Source organism: Acipenser ruthenus, chromosome 10, assembly GCF_902713425.1.
Source record: "Acipenser ruthenus chromosome 10, fAciRut3.2 maternal haplotype, whole genome shotgun sequence".
NCBI lineage: Eukaryota > Metazoa > Chordata > Actinopteri > Acipenseriformes > Acipenseridae > Acipenser > Acipenser ruthenus.
In genome coordinates this window covers 41,559,490-41,585,915 of record NC_081198.1, presented here as the reverse complement: position 1 = coordinate 41,585,915, position 26,426 = coordinate 41,559,490, and the positions used below count along the sequence as shown (strand labels likewise).

The 26,426-nt window shown below is 38.5% G+C and overlaps 1 protein-coding gene across 1 annotated transcript in view; it reads left to right on the top strand.

Moving 5' to 3' along the window:
- The first annotated feature begins 375 nt into the window (after positions 1-375).
- LOC117405549 (collagen alpha-1(XXVIII) chain-like) overlaps positions 376-26,426 on the top strand; it is a 32,252-nt gene continuing 6,201 nt past the window's right edge. Inside the window, exons 1-27 of the mRNA XM_034008707.3 lie at positions 376-529; positions 911-1,063; positions 2,157-2,731; positions 6,251-6,271; positions 6,377-6,436; positions 9,923-9,976; positions 10,227-10,271; positions 11,223-11,249; positions 11,716-11,760; positions 12,349-12,393; positions 12,611-12,664; positions 13,933-14,001; positions 14,165-14,233; positions 14,768-14,836; positions 16,698-16,766; positions 18,337-18,405; positions 18,500-18,568; positions 18,743-18,811; positions 19,459-19,530; positions 23,053-23,121; positions 23,218-23,289; positions 23,887-23,955; positions 24,447-24,515; positions 24,744-24,812; positions 24,928-24,996; positions 25,303-25,371; positions 26,025-26,093. Coding sequence (XP_033864598.3) covers positions 922-1,063; positions 2,157-2,731; positions 6,251-6,271; positions 6,377-6,436; positions 9,923-9,976; positions 10,227-10,271; positions 11,223-11,249; positions 11,716-11,760; positions 12,349-12,393; positions 12,611-12,664; positions 13,933-14,001; positions 14,165-14,233; positions 14,768-14,836; positions 16,698-16,766; positions 18,337-18,405; positions 18,500-18,568; positions 18,743-18,811; positions 19,459-19,530; positions 23,053-23,121; positions 23,218-23,289; positions 23,887-23,955; positions 24,447-24,515; positions 24,744-24,812; positions 24,928-24,996; positions 25,303-25,371; positions 26,025-26,093 — 2,178 coding nt within the window. The 5' untranslated portion in view covers positions 376-529; positions 911-921. The remainder of the gene's footprint in view (positions 530-910; positions 1,064-2,156; positions 2,732-6,250; positions 6,272-6,376; positions 6,437-9,922; positions 9,977-10,226; positions 10,272-11,222; positions 11,250-11,715; positions 11,761-12,348; positions 12,394-12,610; positions 12,665-13,932; positions 14,002-14,164; positions 14,234-14,767; positions 14,837-16,697; positions 16,767-18,336; positions 18,406-18,499; positions 18,569-18,742; positions 18,812-19,458; positions 19,531-23,052; positions 23,122-23,217; positions 23,290-23,886; positions 23,956-24,446; positions 24,516-24,743; positions 24,813-24,927; positions 24,997-25,302; positions 25,372-26,024; positions 26,094-26,426) is intronic.

The following is a 26,426-nucleotide window of genomic DNA, read 5'->3' as shown; positions in this document are numbered from 1 at the left end:
ATAGCAGGAAAGTACTTATTTCCAAAGCCATCATGAAAAAGGTCATAATGATTCTGTTAACATGTTTTGGGAAATAAAAAGTTCATGCAATAATTGGAGCATATTGTATTTGCAATGTTAAATTGCTTGAACTTTTTGATGTGTCCAGCAATGAACTGGATTTAAGAAGTCTTATGAACTGTTCCCGGTAAATGAAGCGTACAATGGTGTGCCTTTCAGCCGGACTGTCTTTTTAGTCCCCTTCTTCCTGCCTTTGTCCTTATCTTTTTCACACTTTTCTTTTTTTTTTAGTTTTCAGCTTGGTTTTATGTCCCACCCAGGGATCTGCAGAAACAGACTCCTTCCCAGTCCCGCCTACCTTGATAAAGCCAGCTCAGAGAAGGCAGCTGTACTCTGCTACAATAGGATGGTTGAAACAGGATCGGAGAGATAACTCACTGCTTAGCAATATACAACTTGCACTTTATTTACACGTTTTTTCTTGTATTAACTGGATTCTGAATTGCCTTGTGTGGTGGGAGATTTCTTGGTAAGAGTAACAACCTTATTTTAAATAGTAGCATACCTTAGAGTTTTTTTAAACCTTTAAATATACTGCAACCTGCACCATGTAATATTCACAATTGTGCATATTTAACTACAAATGGAGACAAATGAAAAATACACATCTGCAACTGTTTTATTTAAAAAAAAAAAATGGGAGGCCAGGGGAACCAACTAAAATAATCTAGGTCATATTTCATAGCTTACAGAATTCAGAATGTCATGCATACTTACATAAGATAACTATCTGCATTTAAAAATAACATTATTTACAATCTGAATACAAAACTTGTTTTAAGTGAATTTAGAAAGTAGTTTTTCTGTAGTATTCTAGTGCAATTAATACAAAATATATTTTTTTCTACAGAGGGAAATACAATGTCCCCCAGAATTGCATGGCTCCTGTTGCTAACAGGGTTTCAGGCAGTTTTTTCACAGGACTATTATGAGGAAAGAGAATTATCCAAAAATCTGAAAAACAAACTGACTTCAAATACAGTACAAAAGCATAATGGCCAAGGTAAGTTCCATTGTATTAATGTCTTATTATTAAGTTGTCACTGTAACTTGATTTTTGCTGTCCTAGCATGTTTAGAGGCAAGGAAAATGAGACTAGATGATGCCAAGGAATACGGTAATACACCGTGACAGTACTTTGATTATGTGGTTCAGTATCAGTGAATTAATACAAAAAAGTGGGATAAAATATTGTTAGTGATGCCTCCTGGATTCTGTTGCAGAGATATGGACCACGTGGAACCTGAATGAACTTCAATTTCATTCCATTATGTGGATCTTTCCATTTCTCTTGGTTCTTTGAGTTATTGTAAGATTACACCTGAGGCAAGAACTGTCTAAATCTTATTCCTAGGTGTGGTAGGATTTTATAGATTGTAAAGCTGTCTGACTTCAGTTTATGTTTCTGAAAATGGTGAATTAGATAAGGAGAGGTCACAGAGACAGACAGGTCTTGTAAGTGCAACGTGTACGAAAGAGAATTTTAGACTTCTTTACATAAACTCCAGACTGGTACCCAAGCTTAAAAACTTTCTTTTAGAATATTTATATCATAATTGGTCTATTAATGCAGAAGAAAATGTCTACCAGTATGTATTTTTGGGCCACCCCAGAGAAAATGTAGAGGTAATGGCAATGCAATGGTCCTGTACTAAGAGGTATTGACAACACAAAGGGAGTATATAATCCCAGACAGAATAGTAAAACATAGTAACATTTTCATATTTGAACTTACCATTGGTATTACATTGGTATAAACCAATACACACTGGTAATCCATTTCAGTACTGTGTTACCATATGTTTTACCACAGTTTGCCAATGGTACAGTATTTCTTTTTGTAAGGAACCTGACTAGGTTTTTAATTGATGAAAGCTACCTGATTAAGCAAGAATAAGAACACATATATGAGTTTATAGATTGAGAATGTAAAAGTCCATCTGCAGGTACATTGTGTGTTTCATACTAGTCTGGTAGCATTGACAGCTGGCAAACTTTTTTCCTGGAGCAAAACATAGTCAATCTGACCCTTAAATGATACATGATGACCGTACTCTGAATGAACTTTCTAATAAAATATTGTTGAACTGTTTTAGCTCTTTTAGATGAAGATTGCACAGTAGAGCTGGCTTTCCTGGTGGACAGTTCCGAGAGTGCCAAAGACAACCATGAGCAGGAGAAGAGGTTCACCACAGAGGTGGTAGATAAGCTCCACGGCCTGCGACTGAGTTCAGGACGCGGATTGAGCTTGAAGGCGGGCTTGCTCCAGTACAGCAGCCATGTCATCATTGAACAAACATTCAGAGAATGGAGAGGTCCTGAGAACTTCAAGTCCCGCATTGCACCCATTGTCTTTATAGGACACGGCACCTACACAACCTATGCCATTACCAATCTCACCCAGATCTACTCAAATGAGGCCACACAGGGAAGTGTGAAGATTGCAGTGCTTTTGACAGATGGCGTGTCCCACCCTAGGAACCCTGATATTTTCTCTGCCACCGCTGACGCCAAGAACCAGGGAGTCAAATTCTTCACTGTTGGGATCACAAGAACGGCTAATGAGCCTTCTAACATTGCTAAGCTACGCTTATTAGCCAGTTCTCCAGCATCCAGATTCCTCCTCAATCTCCAAGATGCCGGGATTGTGGATAAAATCGTCCGTGAAGTGGTGAGTGGTGAAGCGCTTCTTTTCACAAGGTGTAGTTATTTGAGCTAAACCAATAAACTATTACAAACTGAATGCATTTTTATTCCCCCCTAAATTTTTAGCAATTTAATTATGAGAACTGAGTTGATGAAGATCAAGCCAGCAACCTTGCCGTTGTCACCAATCATGCAACTCAAAGACTCCTATACTCCTCCCATTTACACCACACAACTTACGAGGGAACCATCACAAACATAGGCTGACGTCATTAGAAAGTTCAGACATTCCTTTCAGCATATTTTTATAAATGTTTTTGTTTGTTTTGCGTTACATTAGGGAAGTGACCCAGGGACATTTCTTTATGCATTTGAACCTTTTGACCTTTTCCTAAACATATAATTCCATAACTTTTAATCAATACATCATATCAAAGTACAATTCATATATATATATATATATATATATATATATATATATATATATATATATATATATATATATATATATATATATATATATATTTGTCACACGCAATAAATTCATATATAATATATTTACGACAACAACCAAACCCATCCAGATGAATTCTCTCAATTGAGGTCCTGTTGCCCCCCTGTTTTACAGCTGAGGCAGTTAGCCGGTAGCAGAAATGTTCAGGTCCAGGATCTGCGGAATGAAAATCCTTAATCATCATCATTATTCTACATTACTTGAACTGAAACTAAACTAACAGGCATTAATAAATATGTTATCCAATAATGATTTAATTATCCGCTTGATAACTTTGCCAAGTTTGCGGTTTTGTGGTTTCACACACTGTAGGTTGATAGTCTAAGTTAACTTCAGTTACAACTAATTGAAAGTTAAGCTGCTGGCCACCTTAGCCAGTTATATTGTCATTATTTATTTGTTTGTTTTAAATATAGAAACATAGAGGTCTAAATGCCATTGCAAGCATGATTTATTTCTCTGATTGTATTTTACTAATAGTTTATACTTGACAACTAACTTTAGTTTTTTCTTTCTCTGTTTGGCTTTTAATCATTAACTTACTGCATAGAGGCCAATTAGCATCTAATTTGTTCTCCATTTCTCCAAGTGTTTTGATTAACATACAAAAGAAAATGTTGTCTTGTCTCATGGGGTCTGTCCTATATCCTCTGGTTCCTATTTACTTGTCCATGCATTTTCTCTGGGCGTTTAACATTTATAAATATCTGGATAGCATCCAAGAGACTGTATATTTCTAAACATTTTTTATAGAATCCTTCCCTGAATATATCATTGAGAATGCAGACAAAAGTCAATCTTGGGTGATTAGCCTGGCAACGAAGGCTTAGTGACTAGCAATGTCACATCAATCACATTGAAATAGTGCCGGTGTAAAACAAAGCTTTCCTTTTGGGGTACAAGCTGTTTAATTGCACAGGGAATTTCAATGCTATATTTCTACGCAAATTCTACACTGATATGCTGCTGCATTGTGAAATGCAGAAAGATGGCCTGAAATATTGAAGTATGTGTTCAAATGTTACTGAGTTTGAATTCAGTAACTGGTGAAAGCCCATGCTATCTACTAGAGGTACGTTGACAGATATGCTATTGAGATAAAAAATACAGGGTCACACTAGTTTAAGAGTTGCATACAAAGTATAGATCAGGGATGTCCAATCACGGTCCTGGAGGGCCATTCCACTTCCAACTTTGGCCATCCCTGGTCTAGGTAATGCTCAATAAAGCTAAATGGAATTGGTGTTATTACCATGTAGTTAAGTATTTGAATTGTGCATTACATTTTAGATTGTATTGTTCATTTATTATTTTATTAAGTAGTAATAGGAATATTAATTTGTCTAAGTACCCTGTAATTACTCATTTATAAAGCTTGAATTCCAACCTCTGTTTTTAATCACATAAACAAGTTAAAACTGCCATTTATGTGAAAATCCATCTCCATATCAAACTATTGCTATGGATATTTTAATTGTAACATTTTGACCCAGCTGTGTTCTAAAATGGATTCTTTATTTTGGCTAACCAGCAATTTAATACACAGGTTTAGGCACGCATTCATTTGCTATTGTTAGGGTTTCCATTCCAAATCTGTCACTACCTTGATAAGCTCTGTTAGAAGGCATCCAAAAACTGCTAAGCGAGCACAAAAAACTCTTTAGAAAACATCTTTATTCATCCTAGCCTTTTTTTAATAGCCTGCAGTTTCTGAAAACATTAGAAAAGTTGTTTAAATGCATGCTAAGGATTATGAATACAGTTTTAAGGCCATGAAGCATTAGGCATCTTCCAGGTTACTTTTTTGAAGCAACATGTTGTTGAGAACTTTTCAAACGACTTTCACCTTTCAGCAAATTTTCACAAATATAATCTGTACAATTTAGGCATGGTTTAAGCAGCTTGCAAATTTTTTGCACTGTGATAATTTGTTTTTAGCATCTGTGTCCTCCAGCTCTGTACTTACAGTTTGGACAGTGACCAAAAGATCATGTGGCAAGACCACACACGTGTCACACCCACAGGTGTTCTATGTAAAGCATGTTTTAAGTGGCCTGCACTACCTTTCTGTACCTTTCTATTCATTTTTACAGTTTAGAAATTCCCTCTCACATTACTCTGATTGTGTTTTTTTTTGGGGGGGGGGGGGGGGGGGATAATATTTTATAATACATGAACTGATTGCACTGTACATTATATACATTTTGACACATTGTTAGAATGTACCTGTGGCGTTTCTTTTTTGACTTAGTATCAAAATGCACTTTTGGTGGATTTCTCTTCCATGAGCTTCCCTGAGGGAATGAGAGTGTGATCTTTAGGAGACTTTGTAAAGTGGACTGAAAGAGGTTCAGTCCATGAGCAGTCAATGTATAACCAAGGCTTGATATGCTTTCAGTCATATCAGAGACATAATGTGGGTCACAGACCGTTAACTGTTTCTAAGTGTTCGGTGGCTACCTCTAATCAAGTTGAGAGTACACTTTCTCTTGCACTCTTTGTATACACACGACAAAGCAAAGAGTGAGCGAGAAGTACACTCTCAACTTATTACAGGTAGCCAGTGAACACTTAAAACCTTATATTATAGAGCAACCTAATAATGATGGTAAATACAGTACTTAACAGGTTCCAATACATTGACCTACATGGCTACATGATCCACTGATTTTAATACTTCCACTGTTTAGAGCACTACTGTAGATTATGAAAACAACATTGGTGATGAAAACAACACCCCTAAATTGACTTTAAATGGATGGCAGTGTTTATATCAGCTGTCATTTAGATTAAGTGAATAGACCACAATATTGCAAAATTATACTGTGAGGTACAAGTTTTGGGTCATTCTTTTTTATCTGTCAGTTGATTAGGTGATGTTTGTATTTATTTCAAAGAAGATCATCAGATGTTTACATGGTGTGGATATAAAGCTTATGGTTATTGTGCCATATGACTGGTTTACTTGTTTCTGAGTTCCTTTGTGAATTGGTTCACTTTTTAATTATCTTTCTTTTTTTATCTTTACAGGTAACAGTGGCTAATGAAGGGGTAAGTTGTATTATCAGACTGAATTTTTGTCTTGTACAGTGAGATATAATTATTGTATATATGTAAAATTATATCTAACATGTAAATCTGTTTCTCTTTCCTTAGTGCCCACTAGCTCAGAAATGTGCCTGTGATAAGGGAGAGAGAGGCCCAAGTGGTTCACCTGTAAGTATCTATTTAGCTTCATCAAAAGACATTGATCATAATGTTTTGTTTGTACTGATTCGTTATCATTTGTTTCTGTCACAACACAGTGCACAATGAACAACTTTAATCATGCAGAGTGACATGCTTTATTAAATGTTATTTTTAAACATCAGTTGTAAGAACTATAACATGATGAGACTGGCATTTGTGGGGAGATCGGGTATCTTGTATAATTCGTGTCTATTCTTGTGAAGCTTGTATACGGTAGTATCATTTTTTCAGGAGCATTTTAGGTACATTAGCATTTTGAGGTGAAAACTGTTGCAGAGATAATGACAGTATTTGCAAGCTTCAAATGTTCATACATCATAATTCCGCTGAATAAAGAATTGTGGCAAAGTTGTTGCAGTGTGCAGGTGTAGGGTGATGCAGTGCTTAAGACAAAGACAGACAACAAAGTACTGGAGAAATGGTGGTTTATTTTTGCAATCCAAAGTCTGATGACAAAACAGTAAACAATAATGATAACAGACAATACACAATGGTTTGCATATTGCTCTGTTTAATCCACGGGTTGGCCCCGAAATAATAGTCCCAATATTTAAACACCCACACGTAACACAAGTCCACAGTGAGTGCTATAGTGCTCGTGGTGCAAATACAGTTAATCATGACACAAGTGCAATGTTGTCCAGGTTTGGTGCTGGCCTTTAGCGACAGCTCCGGATCATGTTAGCCGTCTAATAACAACAAACAAACAGTTTTTAGACACGACAAAACAAACAAAACACTCACGACTACAATACATGTCTCCTTCTGGTTTAGCATTAGCCATAACAAAGGAACAGATCACGATCAACAGATCAGCTCCATGCCCTTTCTAGATGGCTGACCTCCGCCTAACCCTGGGAATTAATTGTCTAGCCATCCAGTCCAGGGCACCCTTTACACAGCGCCATCACAGGTCGGGAGGGAGATTTATCACCAAGAATCATTCTGTCTCTGTCACAAGAATGTATTGCATAGATGAAGGGATGAAATCAAACTTATCATGTGAAAGAATCCCAAAGCTGGCAGTAACAGTCACCTCTGCTCTGTGGTTGGTAGTAAAGGATTGGTAGTGAGTTTCCACCAGAACTCGTTACAGGGCAGCCAGGCTCTTCTTACAAAGCGGAGCATTTTTCCCGCCATAAATAATATTTACAGCTAACTGCATCTGAGTCAACTAAGTCAACTGGGCAGCAGTATAGAGTGGTGGTTAGGGCTCTGGACTCTTGACCAGAGGGTCATGGGTTCAATCCCCAGTGGGGGACACTGCTGCTGTACCCTTGAGCAAGATACTTGACCTAGATTGCTCCAGTAAAAACCTAACTGTATCAATGGGTAATTGTATGTAAAAGTCGCCCTGGATAAGGGCGTCTGCTAAGAAATAAATAATAATAATAATAATAAGATGAGTCCTGGGATCTCAAATTGTACCTCAGTATGATTTGTAGTATTTGCGTAACCTGTCAAGTTCTGACACATAAAGAGTAAGTTGCTACAACTGTTTAAATAACGTACCTGTCATTTTTCATTGTTAACATCCTGACAACTTCTTAGTCTTATAACTTTAAAGTCTGTTTCAAAGCTCTTTTCAAAATGTCCGCTCTAGTGCACTGGGGTGTGAGATCACTGCAGGAAGAGCGATAAAAAAACAAAAACATAAAAAGTCCTCTGTAGCACTTCATGGATCATTATTGCTGTGTTACCTACCTGTTAGACAATGTGGGCAATAATCCTTACACTATTAGTGCACTAGAGCGGACATTTTGAAAAGAGCTTTGAAACAGACTCTAAAGTTAGAAATGTAAAAAGTTGTCGAGATGTTAACAATGAAAATGAAAAATTACAGGTAAGTTATTTAAACAGTTGTAGCAACACGTGTGGACGTGTAATGCTGTATTTTTTTGGAATCCCACTACTTACTCTTTAAGATGCTGTTTTTCAAAGATTAGTCTCCAATGAAAATTTTGAAACACTTTTTCTGAATGGATATATATTCCAAAACTAATAAAAGTTAATGCATGTGTTGCTGGCAATGTAAAGATTTTAGTGGCATGCTATAGTTTTAAGAAGCATGCTAACCAAGCAGTTAAAAATATAACAACTTGGTAAAATAAATAATTTGTGGCTTTATAAACCGTGTATGCATTTAACCCTTCAACTTATACTACTAAGCATTGGTTATCACTTTGAAGAACGCTAAATTACATGTTGTCATATGGCCACAGTATTTATTCCAAAAAATGATTACAAATAATTATAAGAACCCATATTGTATGACTTAATAAAAAGGTATGTGAGAGTAAGGGTTTAGATCAGGGGTTCTCAAACCCAGTCCTGGGGACCCCCTGTGTCTTCTGGTTTTCATTCCAACTGAGCTCTCAGTCACTTAAGTAAACCCTTAATTGAACTAATAATTTGCTTAATTAGACCTTTTTAATTGTTCTCAGCTCCAAACAAAAATGCAGATTTTAAATGTTTCAGCTAACTTGAAATCTTCAACTGTTTAAGAGCTGAAAACAAGTAAAAAAAAAAAAAAAAAAAAGTTGTAAGTAAATTATTAAGGTTTCAGTTGGCATGAGACGACAGTTGGCATGAAAACCTTAAGACACGGGTGGTCCCCAGGACTGAGTTTGGGAAGCCTTGGTTTAGATGAGCCTCTTGTCAGGACAAAAGGTCCTATATGGACCAGAAAAAACCTTTCAAGTCCTGACAGAATTGCAGTGACCCATTCCAAATCATTTTCAGCACCTGTGCACTATTAGGAGTCTGGCAAACAGTCCTGTGGTGACATACAACTGTAAAATCACAAACCAGGTGTTTTTTTCTGCGAGGTTAATAAGGAAGTCACACAACAGCCAAGGCATGCAATTTAAAGTTTTGCAAAAAATGATCCCTGTCATTTATTTAACGACCAGAAACAAAAAGTGAGTGACCAGTGAGGGCAGGGGAATCACTTCCTTTTCATTCCAGGGGCTGTTGTGTGGCTCCCTTATTAACCTCTCTTCTCCCATGCTAGAACATGCCTTACATGTCAGTTTCACCTGCGCCAAGCAGAACTATCTGTAATCTCACTCTCGCCTCCAGCCATTGTAACCTCAGTGGCTGTGTAATTGTACCTTTGAGATGTTAACACTTCCAGTCGGTAAAGTTTCCAGGTGTACAGAGAAGAAATAACTCCTGCTGCTTTTCTTACAGACACACACACTCACTCTGACTGTAAATATCACAAAACAATAGAACAACCTTCTGTAAGTGCACCTCATGTTTATGAAATGAATCATGGATTCAATCACAAAGATAACGCCTATTGTTCAATGGTGATATTCTATCCAACAGTCCAAAGCCTCCTTATGTATATTGTTAATAATTAGCTTACAGAACATTGCTGTAAGTTCTTTACTTGTTCACTTTTTACCTTATTATGTAATTTCTTAATATTTTCTCTTGTTGTTTCAGGGAAAAAAAGGTCGACAAGGTGATGATGGAGCCCCTGGTCCAAAAGGACATAAGGTAAATTTTTTAAAGAAATAAATGTCTTTGCATTATTATACAGTTCTAGGATCTAATGTGATAATGTTATAGGTATGAACACAAGAATCACAGGACAGTATAAATCATAAAAGATTGAGAATCACATCAAATTTGAGGGGAAGCTGTACTGGCAGAAAACTCATCACTACCAAATGCTCTTACTCCAAGTCAGTCAAACTGCATGCTTTTTTATTGCCTACTAACTATTGTTTTGTTCTTTTAATTTCAGGGTGACGGAGGATTGAGTGGTCTTCCAGGACGAGACGGAGCAGAGGTAATTTACATTAAGAAGAGCATTTAAACAACTTGAGTTGGCACATTCTGTACATTAGTGGAAATATGTTGTATTGCACACTGTATGCTATTTATAAAGTGTATTAAATACAAGACATTATAACTAACGTTGCTTCCAGCAGTCTGTAGTTGTTCTAGATGTCCTAACTATTCTTTCAAGAATGCTTTTGTTAACACCAGGGGGGTAATTTTCACACTCTAATACAAATAATCTTCTAAAACATTAAATAAGCCTCATTATCAAGATAAAAGTCAATATAGATGTTTGTTGATGTTTAGTTGCCAGTAGTGGAAGAATTATACTAACCCTCTGTTGGTTATTCACTTGACCCTTGGGGAAATATAATTCCTTTATAATACTATCCATATTAGTATTGGTATATTTGAGGATCCCAAGTATATGACATACCTTTAACTTGGGGTGGTGGATAATTAATTTGTGCTAACCCTATCCCTAACCCTCAACCTAGCTAACCCAAATCTGATTAGCTCATTCCAAAATGAACTCAAATCCAGAGGCATGTTTCTGTTTGGGATTCTAACAAGATGATTGGTGCCCAAGTAGTCAAAGCAGACTTTAACAGATAAAACAAAAGCATCACAGGGCCAGTGACTGATATGGAGAAGAAGACAGCTGCAGAGGATTGTGACATCTGAGAGGTCTAAGTCCATATGCTCAATAACCCCAGCACTAAATGCATGTAAATAGCAAGCTGTATCCACCAGAGCAGTTTTTCCAGTTTTGATGATGAAAATGAAACCCACTAATAAAGTGTATGTCTTGAATAGTGTAAGTAAAATTAACTCCCCTTTAAAGTGTTATTTTTCCTTTTTCTAATGAGATTTAGTACTTAGCACCAGTCTGCATTTCAAAAATAATTTATAGTATTATAATTCCTAATAACCCTATTTTTCTGTTGTCGAATTGCAGGGCAAACCTGGCTACAAAGGAGAAGCGGTATGTCTTTTCATATTTCTTTGTAAAAGTATTATATTAACTGTGATACCAAATTAATTTGGTTTATTTTACATTAAAAAAAAAAAATATATAGAAATGACTACTGGGATGCCATAGTGTCTCCTTTTTGTCAACTTGTTTTTCCTATATTTTATTTCTGAATGTCTCATATTGTCAGTTTTATATTCATATTTTATTTTATATTGGCTGCCAAATCATTTTCTTCCAGAGCCTGTGTTAGTCATTTTTATAATTAAAAATATAAAATGTTGAAGCATGCCAAATTCAAGGTCCAACAAAGGGCAGACCATGTTGTTGTATATCTTATGTAGAATTCCATTTAAACAAGTTACTTCCTGTCATGTATTAATTATTTCCAGTGTACTATTTTAAAAAACATCATATTCCCAAGCGCAAGTTAATGGGAACCCATAACTCAATGAAATGCACTTTGTTTGTTGTTAAGGGTGAAAGGGGAGAATGTGGAACTCCAGGAATTAAAGGAGACAGGGTATGTATTTTTATTGCATGTAGTTTCTACATATTAGTTGCTGTTGTATTGAAGATTATGTGACTGTAAACAACTTAGGTAGCCAGCAAGTACCCCTCTTCAATGTGCACACTGTTTCCTGTTACGCCCCTTTAATTGGGATAGTGTAATTGTCAGCCCCTTTACTTTAGTGATGAAACTCAGCCAAGTGAATGGTTTGACAAGGCAAAGCCATATTCCAATGAAATTTGGATTTGTCGTTCATTCTACTCACATTACGATACTAAAACCAAAACAAGATTTTTTGTCTGATTATGCAAATAAGGTTATCAGCCTATTTGAAAACAGAACAAAAGTGCTGGTGTTGTAGAGACTAAATGTATAGTAGCAGAAAGCCATACCACCCACAGCAGAACAAGACCTAAATCACTGAGAGTATAATTTAACTGCTGGTCAGTGTGGTTCATTATCCTGTACAACTTGTCAAACTTGCAAATGAGAATGAGTTGATAAAAACATATTAGGAGAATTGAGTACACATTTAGCAAAAAAAATAATAAAAAGTTTTGGAGACACAGTAATTTACATGCATTGTTTATACCTTTTTAGGGTCCCGAAGGTTCAGTTGGTCCAAGAGGCGTCAGAGGTCTACAAGTAAGCTTACAATATGCAAAATACATTTATCATTCAGACTTAAATACATCACACACATTATTGTTTTGCTACCATGGTGATATTTTATTATTAAAACATCATGGTTTAGAATAAGATAGAATATGTGTTCTTTTTCAGACACCAATTATTTGTATCCCCCCCCCCCCCCCCCAAGTCATTAGGGAGAAATTTTTAAGACATTGTTCTCGTTTTAAAGGGACCTCCAGGCCCACTCGGAGATCCAGGACCTGAGGGAATGCTAGGAAGAAAGGTAAGCTCTGTTTTATTATTAAAATGTGATCATCAGGGGGGGAAAAATAGTGATGTAACTGGGATGATAAAGGTAGCCTTTCTCTCTTAAATACCAGTATATGAGATGAAGACACATGCTTCTGTTACCTGTTGCATTTCCCTTGAAGTGTATAGGTACTGAATTACATATGGGGAAGAGACACAGATACTTTAGGAACATTTTTATTTTCAAAAACACTTAATTAGTCATACTGTACCTAAACGTTTAATTTTCAATGCTCTATTATGTCAAAGCTAAAAATGTAACTAAGTGTGAAGCTAAACTGCCTGTAGCTTGTTTAGTCTGGTTCAAATTAAAAGGAAGGCCATGAAAGATGGAAAGAATGTGCATTGCATGCGACTGAGGTCAGAAGTGACTATTCACAATGAGAGGAACTCTTGCTCTCTGGTGAACATCCCTGTTTAATTACTGAATCTATGAAGCATGCTTGGTCAACAAGAAACCTACTGATAAATATATCACTGGGTTTTTGTTTATTCAATAAGATTCATTAAGCTGTCTGCTGATTGTGGTCCCTAACCTTATATACTGTATATAATAAAGGCACTGATGTGTATTAGCATTTTCTTGTTAATGTTATCTTGTCAACAGAATCCAAATTGACTGTTCTCAATTATTATATAATGTATTGGTTTATTTATATCCAGCTGTGAATGGATAAGAACTGTACAACATCTTTATACTCCTCTGACATTAAAATTGTTTTTTGAGCTTTTCCATATGGGACTGAACAAAGCTGTTTGATAATTATCAGATTTCTGAATATGATTTCTTAATTCCATCATTTCCATTGGTATTGCAAACAGCTGTAACTTATGATGGTTCACTATGAACTACCTTGACAACAATGTACTGAATAAAGCTTACAAGATGCTATTGTAAATAATAGATACACAAGGGAAACACACTTCAAAGATCCATGAATAGACTTTGATAGTCTTATTAAACATGAATCATCTTGGAGAAAAAATGTATGCACGGTCATAGTTTTAAAGTTTACTTACATTGAATACATCTCTGGCAAGACAGTTCAGTACAACTGATAAAATCTAATCACAAATTACTTAACTGAGCTAAACAGAACACACATGTAAACTGAAGCACCAATTCAATCCAGATTTATAATTTACTTATCATGAAAATATCCCCCATTTCAAGACACACCTGTATTTTCAAAATGGAGCTCAGCGGCGTCTGCACAGTTGACTTTGTTGTGTCTTCTGTAGGGTGAGCGGGGTCCTGCTGGGCCACCAGGAATTCAAGGGGAAACAGGAATCGGATTCCCTGGTCCAAAGGTAAAACCCATATTCATTGTATGACCTAGGTAGTGAACCTGAAACCCTGTATTAAAAAGAAGACATATACCAAACTATTGTAACAAGGCCCTGCATGCTGAGCATTCCACTCGGCCCAGTTTGGTAGATGTTCCTCTCATCCTCTTTATCCTTTTCCTTGCAGGGTGATATTGGTTTGCAAGGCCGATCAGGCCCAATTGGTCCACCTGGCATTGGTGAGCCTGGATTACCAGTAAGTAATCTTTAAATAAACTTTTTTTTTTTTTTTTTTAATAAATGCATAGTTTAATATCACTAGTTCTTTTTTTATATATATTAACCCACTTCAATTCTTAAAACCTTCTTAAAAATAAAATAGTAAGTGATTTTCTTTATCTGAGTCATGCAAATCAGATTCTAATGGAGGTTTCTGATTGAAATTATAATTGTAATATTATGCAATGGTAATATAGTGTAATTTTAACAGTGCCCTGTCATGGGTACTGGTCTGTATGTTCTAGATGTGTACTGAAAGCAGCATCTGGAACCCAGGCAAACAGAGCACTTGCCTTTTTGTTATTCTTACAATGTTATTTTTATTGGTGTTCTTTTTATTTTTTACATATGCTGTCATAGCAGTCATATTGCACTAAAAAAATGGATTAGTTTCTTAATGTGTGGTTTGGAATTGTTGGGGACATTCAATAGTCAACACTGTATGACATGGACAGTCATGTTAAACTGCACTTTCTGTTTTCATTTCTAATGTTGCTTTGCTTGAACCTAGGGACCTCCAGGGCCACAGGGTGTCCAGGGAGAGAGAGGGCAACAAGGAGAGGGCTTACCTGGACCAAAGGTATGGAAACATGCAGGACTTACCAATGAGGGACAAAGTATGACAGGAACACTGTTCTTGGATCATTTCTATTCATTGATGGCTTTTGAAAGCTTCCAGTTAGATGGCTGTTCTACTGTTCCAGACATCCAATACTTGAGTGCCATTTTTGTTGCACATACAGTAGTAGCCAACACTGGGGTTGTTCAAATTATTTTTGCACTTTAAATAATTGTATGGAACACAGTCCTTCATTCATTTGTTTTGCCAGACATTTTTCAGAAGATAAATTGTTTAAGATATCAGTGTTAAGGTTAGGATGAATGTAATTCTATGAGCTACTTTGAGTTATTTTTTTAACTCAGAGGAGATGGTGGGGGTTTAGGGTTAGTGTTAGGGTTAGTGTTAGGGCTAGGATTTGAGTTAGAGTTAGAGTTAGGAATATTGATATGGGTTAGGGTTAGGGAAAGGGTTTTGGTCAGGATTAGATTTTAAATTACATTTCTATCCAGTTTAATACCATTCAGGTTATTGTATTCCTCTTGAAAATGTGCATGTGTATTATTATATGGCCATGATTTATTTATTTATTTTTTTACATTTAAATTTAATAAATAACCATTCTTGAAGCTGGCATCATTATTGTGTAAAATGTTCTATTTTAAGATGTATAATGTCACAGACAAATTCATTTTTTCTAAAAACTGCCTACGTGCTATCCATTTGTAAATATTGTGCATTTTTCTGTTTCTTAATCTGTCAGTATGTACTTCAGTTGCTATGAACTTCCTCCAGCCTTTCATTTCCTAGCAAATCAAGTTAGCCTTCAGACAAACACTACCATGCTGATTGTTCATTTATAAAGTGTTGCATGTTAATGCAAGCTGACTGTTTGGGAGCTGTGACCTTATAGTTTTAAAGACTATATTTAAACACCTGCTTTAGTGAAATGTTAGTTTTAATTTTACAAGCCCTTCATGGAAAATTACATCTCTAGTAAATATTTTAAACTAAAAAACACAAATCTTTTAAGACAAGGTAACCATGCAGTAATAACATCTGTTTTAATTTTAGTAGAATCATTATTTTACAAACTACTGAAACATGTATTATACATTCTCAACGAATTTCCCACCCAGCTTGTGTGACTATTACCTTAGGAGTTAAGCACGGCATTATTATGAAATGCAATTTCATGACAAACATCTCAAAAGCAACTACTGTACTGTGAGGTATACAGTATATCATAGGTGAGCATTTAGAGAATGAAACACCTTTTTAAGATAAATATATCACTGGGTTCAAGTCAGGACCCGAAGATATAATAATAAGAAGAACTGTAGCATTGTCTTGGCACCTAAAGTTCTTTACACACAACCCTGAGCTACATAGCCTTGGCACACATCCTGCATGTTAAACAGGCCTAATCTTAATGCTATTTATCCTAAAGCATTTTAACAGTTGTCTCTCCATCATGTAGGTCTTTCCATGTGGGGTGGGAAACATCTCTATAATGTGTGGCACACTAATTAAACAACTATTGAAATGTCTTTGGTATTTAAAGTACATATTATTAGATTTAAGCTTCCAGAATAGAATTACAAGAACATATAAAAGAGATCACTGACAGACATGGTAGCTTACTTGAAAAAAACTGAAAATGGGGAAGCAGTGGCCAATGTAAAAGCCAATGAAAGCCCCAAACAGACAATATCACTTGATACAAAAAAACATGATACAATATCACTTTTGTGTGGAGAGTGATAATGTTTTAATTAAATGGAATGTATTATAATAGACAGCAGACCCATGAAACTGAGTAATTCCATGTGTCTCTTATATATTTAAGCTGTGAACAGGAGTGTTCTGTTTTGTGTTGCAGGGAGACCGTGGGTTTGAGGGACCAAGGGGAACCCGTGGACAGCCGGGCGTTGGTATCAAAGGTGAAAAGGTAGGGTGTAAATACATCAGCCTGTGAATGGCGCTCTCGACAATGTGAACAAACGGTATTGTCTCTGTAACAAAAGAGGCAGTGAGGGAAAGGAAAGAATTTAGGAGGTTGAATAACTGTACTAGAGTAGCTGTGCATTATTGGATCCTCATAGCAACAGAATTGTTGCTTCTGTTCATGAATGCAGCTGGGAACTGAACACTGTGGGAAAGTTTAAACTTGATAAATGAAAAAAAAATCTTCTTTTACTATCACTCCGCTGATAAATGTTCTCCTGCTTTACAAACAAAGCACCAAGAAGGCTTTAAAAATACGAAATTAAAAAACTATGTTTGGCTACAAATTTCTTGAGCCCAATTTTTTGTTTCGGAAGACACACGTGTATATTTAAATTTACACTTTTAAAGGGATACTTTATAAAATCTACATTCAAGTTCCCTAAACACTCGCAAGGTTTTTAATTGTCATTTTGTAACATTAAGATGATTTTTCTCCTTTCAAAAAATAGGAGTTAGTTAAAGACTGGAGGATACGCTTTGAAAATAAGGCCCCCTGTATGCAAAATTACAGAGGGAACAAAAATGTACACCCTTAGAGGTCTGTTCAGAAGCAGACCTAGGCATTAATTAAATCAATAGTTTAGAGCTATTTTTTATAATAGCACCACCAGTGGCTGAAAAACAAAATGCTGGAAAAGTTAGTAAGCATATTAAGCAATGAGCTAAGCAGAGAAAAACAACAGAGAATAATATAAAACACACTTTTAAATAGGTAAGAATTATAAACTTAAAGGGATACTGTATCATGTACATTTTCATAATATTTAATAATGCAGTCATTTATAATGTGGTCATGTTCATGGAACTGTATCATCCACTTCCCAGGTCTAAAATAACCAATGAAACAATTAACAAGCACCGAGAGAGGGATGCATCCATGTCCTTAGAAAGCCCAGTCAGCCCCCTATTTTATTAGTACACACTGAGGACATTGTACGCACCATCCTCATTCAGCAACATTCCACTTCTCTCAGTTTTATTTACAGCCGCCATTTCTTTCACCAGTCATTCACGAGTCTCTTTTGTTTTCATGAACACCTTCCCTGTGTTCTTTAGTTCTTTTGTCTAACCCTTCCATATTTCACAGTTTATTGGATGTGTTCCCTAATTTTATCCCATTGTGATCCTGTACTCGTATTTTAAAACATTCCTGCGGCTTTGAAACATATGGATTCGGTGTGTTTGTTTCAGTTTTTTGACTGGTGGGTTTTTATGGGTTTAAAAAACAAATCAAATATAAAAAAAGTTAGCATGTTAGATAAAAGATGCATGTTTAAAATCAATCTGTTACATACAGACTTCCATTCGAAATTTGTCAAATTATTTTATTAGTTTCTTTTCCAATTTATACAGGTCTAAAATGTTTTTTTTGTATTTATCGAGGAAATTAATTCAAGCTTATATTTGTAAAATTGAACAGGGTAATTCTCAGTAGAAGTAATTGTATCATGAACAGCCTCAGATAGCTAGTTTCCTTTAATGATTTAATTGTTTCTTTCCTTTTCTTCTAGGGTGAGTTCGGGCCTTCAGGTTTACCAGGACCTATTGGTTTACCAGGAGTGGGAATTCAGGGTGAAAAGGTAACATCCTTCACTAAGCTGATTTCCACTGCTGTTAGTTAGGCTGGGTACAGCTTTCTCACTAAGCTGCTAACTTCACTTCTTCTGGTTGCAGGGTGTTGAAGGACCAAGGGGGCCTCCTGGTCAGAGGGGTCCTGCTGGGGAGGGCTTTCCTGGATCAAAGGTATGGGTTTTATTTGGATGTATAAATCATTAACCACATTGTTAAACTGCTAACATCGGCTCCTAATGATTAGGATGCTGTGATTTAAGATATATGGTGGTTTGTAAACCACAACCTCCTAAGCCGTACACTGAACATTTAGATGATTTATCATGTCTGATTAACATTTTCTAGGGTGATCAAGGTTTGCCGGGAGAACTTGGGTCTCCAGGAGAAAGGGGGATTGGAGAGCCTGGACCAAAGGTATTTGTGGTCTTTTATTTTTTAAATGAAGCATGTGTTATGTCACGCATGTTTAGCTGTACGACCTAAACATAAAGACACAAAGACATAAGAAATGGGCATAGGAAAAACTGTATAATGAGGTTAAATAGTACAGATATACTGGAGATGAAGTTATAGGAGCAGTGCAATCTGTAGCTGGGGTGCTCTGTGATCTCAAGCACAAATAGATCTCTCTGAGGTATATCAAGCCCTAAATGGAAACTGGAAGCTTAGCAGATTTCTTGCATGCACTTGTCACCCCTCACCAGCAGAGAGAAGGGTTTAACTAGAATTTATCTTGTTGCTGTTTTATTAAATGTAGAGCTCCTATCCGAACCACTACCTTATCAGAACTGGAGGCATGACAGTGAACCTCAACATATTCTCTATGCTTGCTCGCTGTGGGTTCAATGTTAACTTCCCTTTATCTGAGTGCCTATTAATACAATGTCCCTGGAGCAGTTTAGAAATAATGGATTCCGACTGTATTTTACAGATAGGCCAGAGGACATCAATTTGCTATAATAGGCTTACCCGCTTCTTACTGGAATTACAATGGAGAAGATTCGTTTTTAAAAGTATTGTCACTGAAGAGTCATTCACCTTTTTTTTTTACATTATTTTAGGGTGAACCAGGAGCAACAGGATTCGCAGGTCTCCCTGGTCTTCCAGGAGAAGATGGCGCCCCTGGACAAAAGGTATTCTTCAGATGTAGCCAAGCAAAAATTTTTAAAAAATATGTGAGAGGTGACCTTTTTTGTTGAAGGAAAGTCGTATTTGGACCATGTTGTATCATATGTTTTCTTTGTAATGTTTTAAATTGTACTGTATATAAAACATAATGGGTCATATTTTCAAAGTGTTTCCTCCGTTCTTTAATTAACCCACTTTTGAAAGGAGAAAAAATTATGTTTGTGTTGTAAAATGAAAAACAAACCACACCAACTGTGCTTAGGGCTTAAAATATAAAGCTTAGTAGTTTGGTTCTAGTTTTGAAAAATGAACAGCTGTTTTAACTCTTTAAAAAAATAGGAGTTAATTAGACTGGAGTAAAAGCTTTGATAATATGGCTTATTATTGTAAACCACATAATGGCGTCACAGTATTTAAAACATTGGCGCTCTTACAATGTATATCATTTTGAGAGTCACTCTTCCAGTTACGATTAGACTACTGTACATGGATGTCTCTAGCACTATGGTATAAGCATCCTTTTGCACTATGCTTGGACTTTGTAACATACTTAAATCATGCACTGGAAATCATTAAATGCTACCACTGGAACTACTTTACATGCTGTGGATGTAGGATCACAGTTCCGTTTTCACTGTATTGACTCTATTGTAATGTGTCATTTATATCCATAGTGGTGATATGTAGAATATGTATCAACTTAAATAGGTCAATGTCACAAAGACGGCCAGAGTGGGTGGCGTCAGACCAGAAAAGGAATACACAGACAGAGAGACGGTGGTTGTGATGAGCTGAGTGCAATGGCTGCACTCAGCGTTTAATAACAAAATAAAAGGTTTAAACAACGGAATACAAAACAGGACACGGCACTTGACGCCAAAAGAAACATATAAACAAAACGGACTAAACACTTAACAAACGGTGCACGGAGACAAACAAACACGGTGAGAACAAACACTTATATTTACGATCTTTCGCTTTTAATTACTCCTCTCTCTCTCACCCGTTCTCCTCTTCCGAACACCCAACCCTTAGTGCAAGAAACGTGCATCTATATATACTGTTGTGCTGGGATTCAATTACTAATTAATTACTCACTTGAATCCCAGCACGTGAATTCATTACGTGAAACCCCGTGTTCACATATTATATTTTAAATGCACGTGCGTGATGTGCAATCCCGTGCCTAAATACAAATATACACTATTTAAATACACGTGAAACACAGACCCGTTTATATCCCGTGTACCAATGACTATACACCAACATTTACACACGCAACATACACACAAAACACACAAATGCACACAGGGGCGGGGCGCATTGCCACATATACCCCCCCTTGTGCGCAGCACACATGGCCTCAACGGCCACCTCCCCCCTTAAAAACCCAGCAGTCCAGGACAAAGTCTCGGGCTGGGAAGGGAGGCTTCAGTGGGCCCATGGCTGGCCATGCTGTCAGCACCCCTGCCGGTAGTGGCACGGCTGACAGCCTGTTGGTCCCGTCCTGCAGCGAAAAAGCTGCGGGGGCAGGTGGTCCCCCGACCTCCCCCTTCTTCGTAGCCGGCAGCTCCCTCCTGTGGGGCTCCGGCCACAAGAACTCCTGCAGCGAAAAAGCTGCAGTGGGAGCAGGTCTCCGGACCTCCCCCACGATCTCCGGCAGCGAAACTGCTGCTGGGGTTGGTGGTCTCCAGACCTCCTCCCCCTTTGTGGCCGGCAGCTCCCCTTTCTGGGGCTCCGGCCACCGTACTCCCTGCGGAGGTACGGGCAGCAGAGGCAGCTCCTGCTCCTCTGCTCCGGGCGGTGGTGGAGGCAGAGGCAGCTCCTGCTCCTCTGCTCCTTGCGGTGGTGGTGGCGGAGGCAGAGGCAGCTCCTGCTCCTCTGCTCCTTGCGGTGGTGGTGGCGGAGGCAGAGGCAGCTCCTGCTCCTCTGCTCCTTGCGGTGGTGGTGGCGGAGGCAGAGGCAGCTCCTGCTCCTCTGCTCCTGGAGGTGGTGGAGGCAGAGGCAGCTCCAGCTCCTCTGCTCCTGGCGGTGCTGGCTCCCTCTGCTGTGGCGGCTGGGCATGTGCACGCCGTGCTGCCTTCAGCAGCATAGCGAGAGGCTGCTGGGGGACACCAGCATCCTGCCCTTCTCCCCCCCAAAAATTTTCAGGGGGTTGAGCCTGTAACCCCTCACCTTCCGGCTCTTGGGGCTGAACCAGCAGGCATTTCCCCTCTGCTGGTGGCTTGGGTCCCAGAGCTGTGGAAGCCCCGACTTGCCTCCCTTTGGGCTGTGGACGCACCGACTCCTCCCTTTTGGGCTGTGGACGCACCGACTCCTCCCTTTTGGGCTGTGGACGCACCGACTCCTCCCTTTTGGGCTGTGGACGCACCGACTCCTCCCTTTTGGGCTGTGGACGCACCGACTCCTCCCTTTTGGGCTGTGGACGCACCGACTCCCCCCTCTTGGGCTGTGGACGTTCGGGCTCCCCCCACTCAGGCGTAGGACGTTCGGGCTCCTCCCACTCAGGCGTAGGACGTTCGGGCTCCTCCCACTCAGGCGTAGGACGTTCGGGCTCCTCCCACTCAGGCGTAGGACGTTCGGGCTCCTCCCACTCAGGCGTAGGACGTTCGGGCTCCTCCCACTCAGGCATAGGACGTTCAGGCTCCTTCCGCTTGGGCTGTGGACGCTCAGGCTCCTCCCGTTTGGGCTGTGGACGCTCAGGCTCCTCCCATTTGGGCTGTGGACGCTCAGGCTCCTCCCATTTGGGCTGTGGACGCTCAGGCTCCTCCCATTTGGGCTGTGGACGCTCAGGCTCCTCCCGCTCGGGCTGTGGACGCTCAGGCTCCTCCCGCTCGGGCTGTGGAGGCAAAACCAGCAGGCATTCACCCTCTGCTGGTGGAGATGGGGACAGCAGGTACTCCTCTGCTGGTGGTCCTGCTACCTGGGCTGCTGTTCCATTTATGGTTGCCTCCAGGTAGCTGAGGACAAACTCCACACCTTCCTCCAAGGTGTTTGGGGTGTGTTCCTCCTGATATGCCTCCCATCTCTCACAGTCCATCATCCACAGAGCCCGGACGACCATGGGCAGAGACTGGGCCTCCAGCCCAGCATTCTCCAGGAACCAGCCCCGCAGTTTGATGGCGTCTTCTGCCATTGACTCTCTTTTTTTCTTTTTTTTTTCCCCCCAAAAACAATATTTGTAATCCTTTTTTTTTTTTTTTTTTTTTTTTTTTTTAAACAAAACCCCTCCTGGTCTGACGCTTGGAGGCGCGGCTATCCCACGATGACACCACGTGTCACAAAGACGGCCAGAGTGGGTGGCGTCAGACCAGACAGGAATACACAGACAGAGATTTGGTTTGGTATAAGCTGGGCGCGTGATCGCGCTCAGGATTTAATAAACAGACAGAAAATAAAAGGTTTGAAACAACAAAAACACACAAATGCACACAGGGGCGGGGCGCATTGCCACAGTCAAATATAATATTGCTGTAGTGATAACCTATTTGTACAGTTTCCTAAACATGTTGCGTTATTTGATGCAGGGTGAATCGGGTTTGGTTGGCATCAGAGGCCCTGAGGGGAATCCAGGAATTGGAATTCCGGGAGAGAAGGTGAGGATTTATTTTGTGAGCCCATTAGCATTGTCCTATACCAAAATGAAATTGTTATATAACCGCTTGCCGCATTTCCGTGCCCTTCCTCAACAGGGCGATCAAGGTCAGAGGGGTGTCCGGGGGTTACCCGGCCCTTCAGGAATTTCCGGTCCATCAGGCGCTAAGGTAACAACTAGATTCAATATAATCAATGTTTAAATAATATTGTGGGTGAACTAGACACAATTCAGGATCTAACTAAACTGTATAAATCAATGGGCAATAACGAGAACCTTTTTTTTTTTTTTTTTTAATTGTAGAAGTACAGTGCGGTACATTTACCACACTATACTCTTTACACACTTTAAACAAGCAGCCACTGTGTGTCTCCTTGTAGCGCTGAGCTTGGTATGTGCTTTCAATGTGGTACAGTAAATGTATACACCTAGGTATATGTGGTATATTAAATACGTGCCTGATATGACAATATATGAAAGCAATTATTTTGAATGCACTACAACAAACGTATTTTGTCACACAGGAATTATGGCGTAGGGGTAGGGTTAGGGTTATGGTGAATAAGTTCAGTATTCAAATTCTCTCAGCTGGCCTGTCGCTGAAAAGTGTGGCCCATCTTTCTGCACCTGTGCCGGAATTATAATGAAAAGTGTTTTTGTAATACTGCATGGATTTTGTACATACGTTTGTTAAAAATGATAATTTAAAAAATGCTTACAGATTGAATAGAGTGGCTGCGTAACATTTTGCTTGTGCTCCTCACAGGGTGAACCAGGTGCGCCGGGACGTCTTGGGATGCCTGGCCAGCCAGGACGTCCTGTTATGGGACCAAAGGTAGTGCAGTGTGCTCATTAAACCCTAATGGAAATTACAGGGTCATATACAGCAATGTTTCAGCACTCATATGAGGAGAATTTCAGTGAAAATGCGATACTGTGAAAATCTCTCCCCTAGAAGACTAGAAGAGGACACTGTACCAAACAACACAGGTCCTCCAATTTTAGAGCCATGTGTTTAGACTCATAATCCCAAAACAGCATCAACATAAATAAGAAATGGAGATGGGTGTATATCAACTTTAGATTTATTGAAAGGCTGTGAAATGGAACAAATGCATTTCTTTTCCACACGATTTTATAAAAACTTTAAACGTTGTGTGACACTAAGGTCTTCTGCTTGCATTGAGAATTTGAAACAGCAATTCTCTGCATGCCATTTACAGCCACATATGATTACACTTTTAATATACTGGGAACAGGGAGTAGTTATATATTCATAACACCCAGGGCAAGATCTGTATCATCGTTCCTCTTCTTTAACCCTAGGGGGATACAGGCCCACATGGTCCTCCTGGCCCTGTAGGAGAGACAGGATATGGACTTCCTGGTCCCAAGGTAAGAATCGTTTCTGAAAATGTAAGCTCTGAAATGGACCCTCATTTCCTCCTGTGTGATAAAGCTGTACCAAATTGAAATGCAAACACCACAGGTTTATTTCTTGTAACTTAACATGCTGCTGTTTGGTTAGTTTTACATGCTGTTAAAATGACACTGTAAATGACACTGTATATTACTGCAAGCATTACAAGTTATGGATGAAATTCTATTTGTGATTTTTTTTAGGGTGACCGTGGCAACCCTGGGCCCGTAGGGCCATTTGGACCCAAAGGGGAAGGATACCCAGGCCCAACTGTAAGTATACAGTTTATTAACAGTATTTGGCAGTTTAATATAAAATACACTTCTAAATTTGGTATTAATGTTATTTTTTTTTGCAGTGAATAAAGTTTCATTTTCCTTTTCCCAGGGCCCCCCGGGTCCTCCAGGTCTTCAAGGGGAACATGGACCAGAAGGAATTGGACTACCAGGATCGAAGGTTAGAATATATACATTGCTTGATTTTTACCGCATTTCTCTTCATGGAAGGTACTATATATATTACAGTTAATATATATATTTTTGTTAGGCTATCTTTCAATCTAAATAAATTACTTCTAATCCACATAGTGAACACAGACAGTGATCTGTGCCCCTTAATATTTTTTAAATTCTCAAGTATTTTAAATATTTCTCCCTTAAATTGATTCCTTTTCTGATGGGATTATCTTTTGTTCTTTACTTACAGTATCAGGTTCTTCCTGGCCAGTCTGATTTCTCAGTGTTTTTTTTTTTCTTTTTAAAGGGTGATATTGGCTTCAGAGGACTTCCAGGTCTTCCTGGCCCACCAGGTGAAGGACTGCCAGGACCAAAGGTAGGCCTCAAGCAAAGTGAAGTAAAGCATTAAAACAGAACAATGAAAGTGGGGTACAGTAAACCACAAATATGGCACAGTATTGTACTGTATTGTACCGTTACCATAAAAACTCTTCTGCCTTACTGCACAGAGAGACATAACTCCAGGAGCATGACCGAAACCCCGGGTGCTGTGTTGATTTTGTTGGTTTCTTTAACAGCTCATTTATTCAGCTCATACACATAGATCAGGGGAAAAATATGTTAAATTTAAATAGGCATGTTTTGTAAAGTTTTGCGTTGCTGTATTCGTATCTACCAGAATTCAGATGATCTTTAAATTGAAATAGTGATTATCTTTCCATAAAACTTAATTCATTTTTTTATATCTAATCTATATCTCAATCGAGGCATGGTAACAGTAACAATAGCAGCACATCAGTAACATATTATCAACAGTTTGTCATGTAGGAAACATTTTTTATTTTTGATGTTTATGAAATTGTTTGTATTCTTAATCATCGCACAGACAGCGAGGACAGATTTGGTTTAATTTTACTGAAACCAAAATTTGCTTTTGCAAACAAAATAGCTATATGTTAATATTGTAATATGATGTTCACACTGTTTAATGCTGTTTCTATTCAATAAGTTTCTCTTTTTACTTTTCAGGGTATTCTTGGACGAACAGGGCCACCTGGTCCTCAGGGACCCCCAGGGGAAGGCATACAGGGACCTAAGGTATGTCAAATAAATTTTGTTTCTGGCTCACTGGTGTGAGTCTTATTGTGTGATTTAACCCAGAGTGATTCGCTCAATAGAGCAATTAGTCAGTTTAATACTTCTGCTTTATTAAACATCAAAATCAGCATGCACATTTCAGAGTCAACAGAGTGTGCAGTCTTCATTCCTCTGGTCCCACAAGAATCTTTAAACACGCCTTTTTATACCTAACCTGTGGTTACATCATTCTTCAACAATTCTTTCTTTTGTAACGTTTCTCCATTACAGCTTTGGTATCCTCTTGGTCCTTCAATCAAACATACTCACAATTCATGCATTTAACACACACAC